The following is a 13,203-nucleotide window of genomic DNA, read 5'->3' on the forward strand; positions in this document are numbered from 1 at the left end:
TAGCATCTTTCCCACATTATCACCCATTTGGTAGCACATTCCCACCTCCCAAGAGTTAGCAGGGCTCATTGAAAGAACTTTAAATTAGATTTGAAGGGGGAAACCAGGCTCGCCAGAGATAAATCTGGAGACGGCACCCCAGTGTTTGAGGAACAGTGTGCTAGCAAGGTCCTTCAGTCTGCCATGGAGGTATAGGATGGAGATGCATGTGTCAGCAAAGACACACATTGGTAGTGTGTTAGAAACCACAGAAGTGCCAGATAATGGTCACATAGGAATTAGAAGCAGATTTCACTAAAACAGGCATGTGCCACCCAGACTAAATGGGAGACACAGCACTTAGCTGATGATGGCATAGCAGTGTACAAGGAATGTCTTCTATATGACTTTAAAAATTTCCTATTAAAAATGCCCCTTTACTCTGCTCTTGTGAGACCTCACCTGGAGTATTGAGTGCAGTTCTGGTGTCCTCAACATAAAAAGGACATGGAACTGTTGGAACAAGTCCAGAGAAGGGCCACGAGGATGATCAGGGGACTGGAGCACCTCCCGTATGAAGAGGCTGAGGAAGTTGGGGCTGTTCAGCCTGGAGAAGAGAAGGCTGCGTGGAGGCCTCATAGCAGCCTTCCAGTATCTGAAGGGGGCCTATAGGGATGCTGGGAGGGACTCTTCATTAGGGACTGTAGTGATAGGACAAGAGGTAACAGGTTAAAACTTAAACAGGGGAAGTTTAGATTGGATATAAGGAGGAAATTCTTTCCTGTGAGGGTGGTGAGGCACTGGAATAGGTTGCCCAGGGAGGTTGTGAATGCTCCATCCTTGGCAGTGTTCAAGACCAGGCTGGACAAGGCCTTGGGTGATATGGTTTAGTGTGAGGTGTCCCTGCCCATGGCAGGGGGGTTGGAACTAGATGATCTTAAGGTCCTTTCCAACCCTAAGTATTCTATGATTCTATAAAAAAACAGTAGAAAATAAACTTCCAGAAATTTGTAATTTTACAAAATGTATAAAATATGGAAATTCACGCCAGACATTTTGCATAGACTGTTGCAAACACATAATAAAATCACTGCAAAATGAAACAGAGATGTTTAATTTATCCTTTCTTAAAAGTGCCTGTAATTCTGATCAAAGTCTTTGCTCACTGTTGATGCTTGCCAGTGGTTATTGAGCGAATAAGGAAAATACACTTTGCTGCATTCACCATGACTTGTGTTGGAAGTCTAAGCACTTTACCCTGACAAGCCCAGACAACTAATATCAGAAAAAAAGCAAACCATAGAAATCCCAAGATTTGAGTAACTATAAATTACAAGAAATGAAGACCAAAGCAAGAGCAGCAGGGAGTGACGCTTGATGCTGCATAGCTAAAGTTCAAAGGGAGATAAACAACGCTTTCCCTCTCCACACCAGAATTCAGGCACAGGGAAGAGCTGGGGAGTTTTCAGTTCCAACCAGCCTGCTTCTGGTTCTTATATTTAACTTCCAGTTTCTCTTGTATTTTTAACATCAGCAGGGAGAAACAGTGCACACTGAGTTGGGGATGAGCAGTACCAGGGGACTTCATAGCAAGAGGAGCCTGACTGGGGCAGGGCAGAGCCATGGTGTTCACCAGCCATGGGCAGGGCCCCCACTGAGAAATGAGTGAGAACTGGTTTTTTTTTGTGTGAGGAGCTCTTGCACCAGCCCATAAGAAACTCGAGGGAGAAAAACTTTTCCTTCCTTAGAAAGCAGGTGTCTCTTCCTGAGAAGCAGCCAGGATCTTTGCTGTGGAGGATCCAACACCCGGTCCTCCTGGGTTTCACTATACAGATCAGCTTCTCCTCTCAAAATACACCCCATGGAGGAATTGAGGCCCTCACCCATGCCCAGGCTTACCCAACAGCTTTGAGGTCAGAGTGCTTCCTCGGAATCAATTCGTATTTCTGCCCAAAGGCTGAATTTCTTGTATCGAGCAAATATCACCTGGAATCCAGATCAGTCCAAGGTGGTACCGTGGACCTCAGACTTTCTGATAAAAAATGGTCCACTTTAGGAAGAGAGACTGGAAACCATCTTGGCCAAGATTATTCTTAGGAGTTGGGGGACTTTCCTGTAAAGTAGCAAATCTGGGTTCATAAGCCCTTTAGATAGGGAAGGGATATGATTCAAAATCTCCACATCCTGGTTGAGCAATATAAACAAAAAGCACCTGACCATTTAATTGGTCATCTCAAGGAAAAATCTTGTTGGATCTAGACCACTTGAATCCTCTGATAATGGAATCAATAATCAATGTCCTTATAGCTAGCCTGGACCCCAGGATACCTTTACTTCAAAAGCAGCAGCATAGGAAGAATGAAGATTACAGATCCAGCACAACCTATTAATCCTATTATAGTGTGCTGGCATGTAATTAGAAAGGGCTCCCACTATAGTAAGTAGGTTTCCTTTTACAAATTCAGTTTAGAACAATAAAGGAGTTTACTAGAACTCACCCAGAAACGAAGAAAGACCTGAAACACCCAATGTGTAAGGCACTTTCCAAGTACTGATATTCAGGTTTCTCAACAAGGTTGTAAGGCCAAAAATGTGACCATAAGTGCCAAATTCCACAGCACTTCCACCATGTCACTACAGGATCCTTGAGCTAGAAAACCTTCATGGAACCACACAACAGTTATTGCAGGTATATTTTGGTTTTCTAGTTACCCATCTCCTAAGAAAAATTTGCAACACATATGAACTGCTAATTAAATGTTATCTCCTAAAAGGAATATACTGCATCTGATTCTGGTGATGGAGTTACAATACTTTCATCAGCAGCACTACCACATTATAGCATGTGTAAAAGATAGACCTCCAGCTGGACACTCTAAAGGTCTCATTATACTCAGAAGGGAAATAATTTGCACCTACCAACTTTCAGCTCTATTTCCCTATTATAACCCCCAATGGAGAAATAAAGCTCTCTGAAGCATGAAAGGTACTATCTCTTGCATCATTCCGCATAGAATGGCAAAAATAACCACTGATGCCACCCAACTTCTGTTCTCAGTGCAGAAAGAAACTGTTGCTTTCTGGGAAAAAAATATTAAAAATACTATTAAGCGCCTTGGGTCATGTGTAGGTGATTTACAACATCACAGAGAGGCAATCAGAAGGAAAAGCAGAACAAGAATGCATGGCTAAATGTGAAACCGAGCAAGAGAACACTCCAATAATGAGATTATGGGCACCAAAATTTTTGGCATGAATGAGGGTAAACACATTTAGATCTACAAACGTCTCATTGAGCAACATATCAAACTTTTATGTAAGAGTGAAATAGATGCGATGGTTACTGAACCGAATTAGGCTTGGTATGCATTCACAAGTGTGATTACTTTATGGGTAAACATTGACACCCCTTCAGTTTTCTTTGGCACTGAGCAAGCATCTCAGAGAGAGAACTTGTCTTTTGAACGCTTTCTAACCCAAATCTCTGTCTACTGTATTATGTTAAAAGCATCAAACTAGAAAGATAACAAACATACTGTTAAGTACCTCCCATACACTCAGGCTCCTCAGTGTTCTCTTTTCAGATTCATCATCTTCCCCAGTGTCCGAAAAGCCTCACTCTTCACCTCTGTCATACAACTTCTTCAAATTTTCATCTTTCATGCATAGAAGAGAACTCAAAGGGAACTAAGAAGTTCCTTAAACACAAGTGGAATTTAGTTCAAATAACATTTTCTATAGAAGTGCAGACCAACAAGTGCAGACCGACATAGTACTCATAAGATGGGGTCTTTGTCAAAACAGTGTGTTGCCATGGTGGACTATGGTGGACTATGATCACAGACAAGGCAGATAACAGCATGCAGGTATCATGCTTGCTTGTGAAAGACAGAAGGCCACCGGGGTATTTCTAATATGGCCAGTTCTCTGCTTTTGTGATTCATGCAGCCCTACAAAGAAGCATCACCACATAAGGAACACTGTGCCATGGTGGAGACAATGCAAGAGCTACCTTTCTTCCATGGGAAAAGTTTGTGGAATTGCTTTGTGACACCATCAGTGCAGCAACAGCAGCAAAGTGCTCCTTGTGCAAATCTAGGTTCACTGGTGAGCGTTTCGATATTCTATTGCAGTGCTAAACCATCTGCAATTGTTTTGATTTGAAGATGCGTCTACTTAAAGTGACCTGTGGCATTCAGATATCCCCCAAGAACAGTTTCTAGATCTTTCACTTACAGCTGCATACCTGCCTTTCTAGAGACTAGAAGAGACTAGAGAAGCTGACTAGAGAAGACCATGATTTCTCATGGTCTCATTTCTCATTGACATGATTTCTCTCCTCAACATTAAGAAGGTAAAGCTGAAAATAAGGACATAATCTAAAGCTAACTAAGAATTTTTCCTCTAAACCTCTGATTTAGCTTAAGGCATGGAAATTCATGGTATTTGCACATAAAACACTGGGGGGGGGCAGGGGGGAATGTCTATTACTACACATCCCAGTATTACTTGAAAATGATGCAAGTCTACCTTTAATGACGTAAAATGAAGTAAAATGAGCAATCCCCAAAGCTTTTCACCAAAAATCCACAAACAACTCTGCATTTACCTGGGAAACAACAAAGAGAGAACCAGTTTGCAAAGCCACAAAATCCAAGGGCCATTAGTCAAGTCCACCAGTGCCTTTTGGTGATGTGCAGCTTCTGAAAGCAATGTTTGCTTACGAGAAACATGAACACATGACATTAATGACCTCTTCAACCCATTCAGTTCAAATGCAGCACAGGGCAGCTTGCTTTAAGCCTCATGCTTTCATCTCTTAGCAGAGCCAATGGTGACCATTTATTTGAAAATGCATGGACAAAAATGAATTAGTTTTTGAAGCTAGTGATTTTTGATGGAGACTGCTGAAGATGATTCTGCTAATGCTTTGTGACACAAAAAACTCCAGAAAAAGTAGAGAAGAGGCACATAAGCGTTTAGAGATAAGTGACTGTAATGTCAGTGAATGCTGAATATAAAGATCCTTAAAAGAAACAAGCTCTAGAAAAGATGAAGTGTTCACATCTTGATAGACAACAAAGAATTCATCTCCACTTTTTACAAGATCTGTAGAAACTCAAGGCTCCTCATTCCTAGCTTTGATTCAACCAAAAATATGTCAGGGGAATTGGACATAATCTTCCAACCTCATTCAAGACATTCAGAAGTTATTTTTTTCAGTCATTGTCATGATCCCACTTGAACAGTCTACCAACCATTGGCATTTTCTTCCACACAAAAACTAACACTTATGGAAGAACTGCATTTTTAGTTGTATTTCTTCTCTTATTACCAACAGTACAATCTGAAATCATAATCTCTGAATAAACATTAGTGGTTTGTATTACTACCATAGAATAGTGTAGTTTATTAGAAAGAAAAAAACAGTCGAACCAAATACCCAAATAAATCAGAGTAGAACATACTGCAGCCTTAGTAATCCTCCTGCTTTATTAAAAGACCTTATTTTTCCATCTAGGAATTGCACTTATACAGCCATTTAATTGACTTGTAGAATTCAGCACGCAAGGTCTCCTACTGCTGGGTTTTACCTTGGCTGATGGTGGGACTCCTTGACGACATGTGCCTGGTGGTTGACAGAAGAAGGGTGACAAGCTTTGACCATGACAGCTCCACAGCCTGTTGAATTCTTCAGTGGCAGCAGCATTTCCACACTGCTGTCACCCACCTCTCGTGAAAACAGCCTCTTGTTTGCAAATTTCTCAGGTATCAGGAACAAAAGTGATATGGGCTTGCTCCCAGGCAGAACAATTCTAGAAGAAACAGAACCTGTTTAGAAATGGGCCTCTGAGTTGCCACACTGATCCTAGAGTTTGATGCATGGGATGATCCTGGGTGGGCTCCCTCGCTATAAACTCGAACTGTAACCAGGAGTCATTTTCATGTCTGAGAGGAGAGAATTTTACAACATTCAGAAAGGACCCCTCTTTTCCCACAGAAATGTACAGGAGTAATGCTCATTGCTCAGACAGAAGAGAAAGCTGGATAAACACTGAGAACTTCTGAAATCCGACCTTAAGAAGATCTGGCTTATAGTATAAATTACAGGAGAAAAAACCTGTACAGTGGCGTGAAGAACCATAGCAACAAAAGGGCATCAGAACAGTAATATGCAGTATTACAAAGATGCTATGCAGGAAAGAAATTCTTCTGTATCTAGGAATTACACCTCAGAGTCTCAGTAATACTACTTGTACATTTTAAAGTACCAACAGGCAAATCTCCTGACTGGTAGCTAACTCATGAGCAAGGGCTGTTTGTTCAGAGCTTACTACATTTTGAATAATGTGGCTACTGATGAATCAGTGTAACTCAGTGTAGTACAGTGCAGATTAATAAACGCCCTTTAAACCAGACTTCAACCGTTATTATAGATAGATTAGCACAAAGTATTTCTTTGACGTGCAGTACCAATTTAAAAAGTGGGTTTTCCATAAGAAGCTGCAATAGCAGAAATATATTAATGCTACTGTGTAAATTCCAGTTCCTCCTTTCCTTGAATGCTACGCTTTGTCCTAGATTGTCGAACTGAGTTTCTAAGGCATTAGTGAACAACTTCCACTGTTGTATGTAAGCACACTTTGTATTTCTGAAAAGTCGTACAGACAATGATGTAAAAGAGTAAATGAAACCCCAAAAGGAGACACTAATAACTGAAGGCTGAGAGGCTTTTAGATGAGGAACAACAGCTGAAATTTGCTTCTATTTCACTCTGAAAACATAACTACACACATTAGTAAGACTTGGCCCTGTACAGCAGTGCTCAGCACAAAAAGGTTCTCTGTAGACTGCTAGGGCACAAATATTTTCATGACACCAGGAGAAAAGGACAGCTCACAAAATAAAGTTACAGAATTAAAAATTCCAGAGCTACAAACAAGATTAACTTACAGAATACCTGCTGAAAATATATTTTTAAGGAAATGCAGCCTTTTACTGAGTTTTGGTGATTTTAGGAATCGTTAATATTTAACCTTTGGATAGGCAAAGGAAAAGTTTGGCTGTCTGGAGGGAAGAGCCCAAGAGCCACCCGGCAGTGGAAGGAAATCCCTATCCAAGACATGTACACCCACGTGCTATCACAAACAGAGGAGGATGCACGAGTTCCCATCCTGTTGTATCTGCCCCTGATGGTTATCAGACTGTCAGGAGCACTGAGCTCATCTGCTCTGGCTGTTTTAATCCTTTGGCACCTTGGTCTTTTCATTTGATATTAATGAAACAGACTGTTAGTGGGGTGCTTTATTCTTATGCCTAATGACACAGACCTGCTGAGGGAGAGCTAACATGACAGAACATTATTGCTGTTGCTCCCCGCTGCTGCACTCAGGAAACTGGGCAGAGGGGGATTGCTGCTGTTGGAAATGGCTCTCTCACACCTGCATTTCAGTGTTAACATCTCTTTACTGGGCAAAATAACCGCAGCTGCTTCTCTCTACTGGAGGAATAGGACATTAAATAAAAATGCAGTAGTACCCTCTTCTTTCCTGCAGCTCTCTATCCAGGATGTCCTTAGAAAATGAATTAGAAATATCTGGGGTTTTTGGAGAGTCTAAATGAGGACACCCAAGTTCGGTCACTGTGTTGTCTCTTATGTCCCATGTCCTGTTCTCTCCCCTTTGTGCCCTCCTGCTAACACCTCCTGAAGCAGAATCAGGCCTTTTTCTGTCTTCCTTAAGTAAGAAAACACCAATTTCATTAAAAAAGAAAAAAGATAAAAGTCACCTTGTCCAAAATCAGTTTAAGACATTCCAAAAGTTCAACTTCAGAATGCCTTGCACAGTTTGACTCAGTCCACACTCTACACAATTGAGCTGAATAGCCATACTTGCCCTGGGTAAAGAGCCCCTATGTGAAAGGTTAAAAATCCCACCTCCCCTCCCAGATGGGCAGAAAGAGATAAGGCAGCAGATAGCAGGGAACTGGGTGATGTTTCCTACAGCCACCCTCTTGTCAGAGCTGGATTTGGCCTATTCAAGGCGCACTTAAAGAGCGTGAGCATGATGTATTTCATTTCAGCCATACACAGGTCAACAGGGAGAGAGGTCACTTATGACTTACACATATCCAGCATTTAGTTTCAGATATATCACAGAATCACAAAATTGTTAGTGTAGGAAGGGACCTCCAGGGACAGCTGGAGGTCACAACTAATGAAAATAGCTAGAATATAAATACACATAACATAAAATTTATAGAACACTAAACCACTTTAAAATATATGGAAAAATATACATACATACACACATATGTACACACATAGGTATAGGTACACACATAAGTGTATGTACACACACACGCATATATATAATGTAAGTATGTGTGTACACAGGTAGTAGGTGCATGCAATTTCAGAGATGTTCTGTGCACCTGGAGCTGGCAGACTCGAAGGCTGCCGGCAGCTGGACCCGACCGCAGCCCCTGCCCGGTGGAGCCAGGTAAGCCGTTGCCGGCGGCAGGGATGGGAGATAGCCCGGTCCTCAATGAATTACGGTGCAGTAGCACGATGACTTCATGTAGTTTCACAATCGCCGCACTGTCCAAAGCAGTGTTTCGCCGCGCACACACCCCCGTGTTCTCATGTCGGATTTTCCCTTGTCCATGAATAATCTCGAAGCCCCCTCAATAAATACACGTTCAAGGATGTCCGGAGCTCATTCAACCCGCCAGCCCCGCCGACGAGAAAGGGCCGGTGCCGGAGCCTAGGAGCCGCACCATGAGGTTTCCCCAGGGCTGTGCCTGTGACCATGATCGTAACCGCGCCGCCCGCCGCCGCCAGACCTTCCTCCGCGCCGTCCTGCAGCTGCTGCTGCTCCTATTGCTGCCGCGGGCAGCCGCCGCGCCGCTGCCTGCAGCCGACTCCTCGGGGGAGGCAGAGCTGGAGGAGGCGGCGGGGCGGCGGGCTGCGCTGCCCGACTGCGAGCGGCTGGCGCGGCTGCTGCACGCCCGGGCCGCACAGCTACAGGAGGAGGTGGGTTCGGGCGACACACACACCAGACCCGGAGGTTGCTGCCACCGGCCAAGGTGCAATGAAACCTCTCGATGTCTCTCCCTAGATGTGCGAGAAGTTTACCGTCTGCGAGAATAGCATGGAAATGCTCATCCAGAACAATCTCAACCTCCCCAAGGTGACAGAGGAGGACGGGTGTCTGCTCACCGGCTTCAATGAGGCAAGGAACCACTGCTCTCCTTTCTGGTCTAATCCTCTATACCTGGGGTAATTTTTGTCTGCTTAAAAAAACCTGTGGAAGTTGACCTAAAGATTTGTGCCGGCTCCAGCTGGCTTTGCCATGGCACAGACTTCCACTGTATCAGCACCATCCAGTTACCTGTGCTGCACACACAATGCCACTATCAAAGCGTTCCTGAGCTGTTAAGTGACCTTCTTACTTTTCTCTCACTTCAGGATAAATGCCTGAGGAAAATCTCCAGTGGGCTTTATACATTTCAGACATATCTTCAATTCATACAAGAAACTTTTACTAGTGAAAAGCAGAACATAGAATCACTGTGCTATGCTACAGAGCACCTGGCACATACCATAAAACAGATGGTGAGTTGGTTTTATATTCTCTCCAATAATTGTTATGGCTTGGCACTGATGTGTAGTCAGAGAATGAGGATGCTGTGTGAAGCTCAACATCTCCCACTTTCACTTCTCTCCCCAGATAGACATGATGGTTCCTTCTGCTCACTCACCCTTATGACTAACTTACCAGTTTCACAAGGTTTGGTTTCCTTTTCTTAAGGAAACAACTCTTCATCCTACTTGTTATTGCTATTTCTAATTTCCAAACTAACAATTAAATGCATAGTTGTTTCAAGAATGAATACACTAACACTGCCTGGCTGACAGAAATGAGATTTCGCAAGGAGCTTGTTCCTAATTGGAACTGCAGTTCCAATTTTTCTAATGTTGCAACCCCCTGAGAAGTAGAAAAAAAAAAAAAAGCCTTTTTTTTTTTTTAAGAACCCACATAAATAGAAGCAAATACATCTTTGCAATATTATTTATCTTTAATATGCTCCAGACCAAACTTTTAAGCCAAGATACTGGTATCTCCATATACCATCTAGCTTACAAATGAAGGAAGACAGTTAAAGTCAGAATATTAGTGACTTGACTAAACAAAAGGTGCTGCCTATTGAAAAGCACACATTTTGATTGTAAACCTAGCACTAATAAAAATTCTCTTTCGATTCAGTAAACTAAATGCTATTCATCTCTGACAATCATTTTGGAGAGCTTGGAAAGTTCATGCTCCAAAAATTCACCTCATTCCTGCAGTTCTTACTCACATTAATAACCCTTAACATGAATATTTCCTTTTGTAATCAGGGAAACTATTTGCCTGAGTAAGAACCATTCAGGTGAGTAAGATCTGCAGAAATCTCAGGGCATGATTTCCTTCAAGGTGTTTTTCAGCACCTGAAAAGCCCTTTGTGTGTTTGCCATACCTTGCCTAACATTTACTTATGTCCATCATTCTTTAAGCGAAAGGGAGCTGAACTGCTTTTTTCCCACTGTGCTAGCTAAGAATAATAGTCCTGTCACAAAGACAGCAACTGACTGCTGGCTTCCAACTTGATGTAATAGTCTGCAGAAAGTTTGTTTCATAACTGGGGGAGAACAGCTTTCTGTGGAAAATTAGTAGGATTGAGGCAACTGTAACAGGCAGAATCATACACACTAACCAAAAGCAAAACTTCTGAGAAAGTAGGTTTTTGAGAAAGAGGTATCTTGATCTCCAGGTTTGAAATCCTTTCTTTACAAAAGCAGCCCATCTGCTGTTTAAGGCAAGGAGAGCAAGGACAGAATCTGTCATTTGTGCTCAGGTTGATCTATCTGCATGCTAGCTGAATGTATATCCAGATACAAAAAATTTTCAGAGCACGCTACAAGTAGTTGGATACACCACTTCCAAGTAGTCTGGACAGAAAGCAATTAATATCTTACTGAATTTCACAAAGAAGATGTTCCAGAAGGAGGTGCACATGCTTTTGTCACTTGTTAATGGGTAGGAGAGATTCTAAAACCAGGATGAAGCTGATACTTTAGACTTCTAGACCATAAATCATCTAAACCAGGTCCATGATTTGGGTGAGTAACTCCCATTTTCAGAAGTCACCTACTCAGTTCATGGGACAAGTTCTTAAAAGACATCTGGGTACCAGGTGCCCAGTGCTGTCAGTCAGCATTAACTACATAACTTCTTTTACTCATCTTGCAGTCAGGATCCTACACAGGAGTGAAAGTTGGTGACATCAAGACACCCACGTGCCTAAATGCCTAGAAAGTAAAAGTTAGGCAGCTAAACAAGTTTGACATCTTTGGAAACTGTTACTCTACTACAAAACAGGAGAGTACTCCAACGTCATCCAGTTAACTTATGACTCAGGATGGAGCAGCCAAAACAGTTTGGGACAAATCACAGTCCACATCTTCCCAACTCACCACATGGTTGGCCGATAGCAGGAAAAGCGTATGGATCTGTTCAGTGCAGCGTGTTGGACTGCAATGGCAGATGTCACATTCAAACCAGGACAAACAGTATAGATCAGACAAGACACTCTTGATTGTTCCACAGTAACCATAGCAGGCATCAACATACCTCAAACCCCAAGACAGAAGTGGGGCTGTAGGGAAGCGTAGGTCCCAGAGAAGTCTGTTGTCCACATTACAGAAAGGGTGGATTTGTAGCTGGTTGGGAACGTCACACACCTAAACTGCTGCTCCCCAACAAGTTCAATTACAATGATTTAACCAGAACACCCCAATATTGTCTTTTTCACAGGTGATCAATCCCGAAGAAATTATTATCCCGGACTCAGCTACCCAGGAATCCCTCCAGGCAAAGCTGAAGTCTGATAAGACTTGGATAGAGAAAATCACCACCCACCTCATCCTCCGAGACTTTACTTCATTTATGGAGAAAACAGTGAGGGCTGTTCGCTATTTGAAAAACACCAGGAGTTTCAGTGTCTGAATGTTTTAATTCAGGCACAATCCTTTGTTATAAATCTGTCATGTGGCAGATGACAGTGTTGTTCTGTTTTAGGAACTAGAAAGAGTAACAATAGTTTGCATTTAGATATGTTCTCATTTCCTTCTAGGAACCTATTTATTGTATTTAAAATATTTATTACTTTCTAACGTTTTCTATTTATATTTTCAATACTTAGTAATAATTTAAACAAAGGCTGTATTTTATTTCACTGCTAATGGTACTATTCAGAATATCAACTTATTAAATATGTATTCAACAAAAAATATTTTCAGAAGCCAGAAAAATTGTTTTATAACTTATACTTCTTAAATATTTGAGAAATGGTATTTATGACTTATTTATATTTTTTAATAAAGAAAAACAATTTGTAAAAACAAACCATATAATCTGTTTGAACTTTAAATAATACTAAGGAACTGTAACATACCCATTTTTTTATACCTGCAATTACCAAAATAACCACTTTCAAGAATTTTATCTATATAATTAGTTCAGTTATCTACATAGCACATACACAGATAGACAGCTTGATCAAGATACAGTTCTTAAACTGGGATATAATGGAACCAGACACACTGAACATAGCACTTAAGAATGAACACAATAAAGCACCACTGCTCTCAAGAAACAAATGAACAATGAGTCCCCTATATTTAACAAGGAACACACCATAAAATAGTAACTGTAAGCACCTGCTTACATGTCAAGCAATCTCTTTTAAACAAATAAAATGGTAAGATACCAAACTAACAGCTTTGACAAGAACGCTATGACCTGATTAGATTTATTGTTGTCATCCAAGGGAATTTTCCAAATTTGACTAAACATTTCTTTTCCCTCCCCAAAGAAGCAGAAAAACAAAAATCTTAGGTTCTTTCCTTAGGTGATATAACTCAATGTACTACTGCTAAGATGTCAATCACCATCAACAACCTAATGCGTTTGTCTTTTGTCATTTATATTCCACTAGCACAGAAAGGCATACATGTAACATGTATGCATACTCTTCAATACTGTATAGGGAAAAAAAAACCAACAAACTAGGTCCTTTGCCTGAGTACCAAACTGCTGAAACGCTTCTTATGTGTATCATCTGCTTCACTGTGGCTATGCAGATACCTGTATAGCCAAACTGAGGGGAATTCACAGCACT

The 13,203-nt window shown here is 41.5% G+C and overlaps 1 protein-coding gene and 1 long non-coding RNA gene across 2 annotated transcripts; one reads left to right on the top strand and one right to left on the bottom strand.

Annotated features, from left to right (window-relative positions):
* Positions 1 to 864: 864 nt before the first annotated feature.
* Positions 865 to 4,225, bottom strand: LOC134162689 (uncharacterized). Its single transcript, XR_009964407.1, has 2 exons — positions 3,516 to 4,225; positions 865 to 2,007 (listed from the first exon to the last, which is right to left on the bottom strand). It is a non-coding gene; the product is annotated as an uncharacterized LOC134162689 (long non-coding RNA).
* A 4,091-nt stretch (positions 4,226 to 8,316) lies between these two features.
* IL6 (interleukin 6) lies at positions 8,317 to 12,951 on the top strand. Its single transcript, XM_062616887.1, has 4 exons — positions 8,317 to 9,013; positions 9,099 to 9,212; positions 9,449 to 9,595; positions 11,838 to 12,951. The coding sequence occupies exons 1-4, from the start codon at positions 8,759 to 8,761 to the stop codon at positions 12,027 to 12,029; spliced, it is 708 nt and encodes a 235-aa protein (XP_062472871.1). The 5' UTR covers positions 8,317 to 8,758; the 3' UTR covers positions 12,030 to 12,951.
* Positions 12,952 to 13,203: the final 252 nt, after the last annotated feature.

The sequence above is a fragment of the Pezoporus occidentalis genome, unplaced genomic scaffold, assembly GCF_034315485.1.
Source record: "Pezoporus occidentalis ecotype Australia unplaced genomic scaffold, CSIRO_AGI_Poc_V1 ctg103, whole genome shotgun sequence".
Lineage (NCBI taxonomy): Eukaryota > Metazoa > Chordata > Aves > Psittaciformes > Psittacidae > Pezoporus > Pezoporus occidentalis.

Bases quoted from the DNA above. Each gene is read 5' to 3' on its own strand.
- IL6 (XM_062616887.1), top strand. From the start codon at position 8,759: ATGAGGTTTCCCCAGGGCTGTGCCTGTGACCATGATCGTAACCGCGCC. The intron at 9,014-9,098 runs GTGGGTTCGGGC...GTCTCTCCCTAG, and splicing joins CCGCACAGCTACAGGAGGAG to ATGTGCGAGAAGTTTACCGT. The intron at 9,213-9,448 runs GCAAGGAACCAC...CTCTCACTTCAG, and splicing joins TGCTCACCGGCTTCAATGAG to GATAAATGCCTGAGGAAAAT.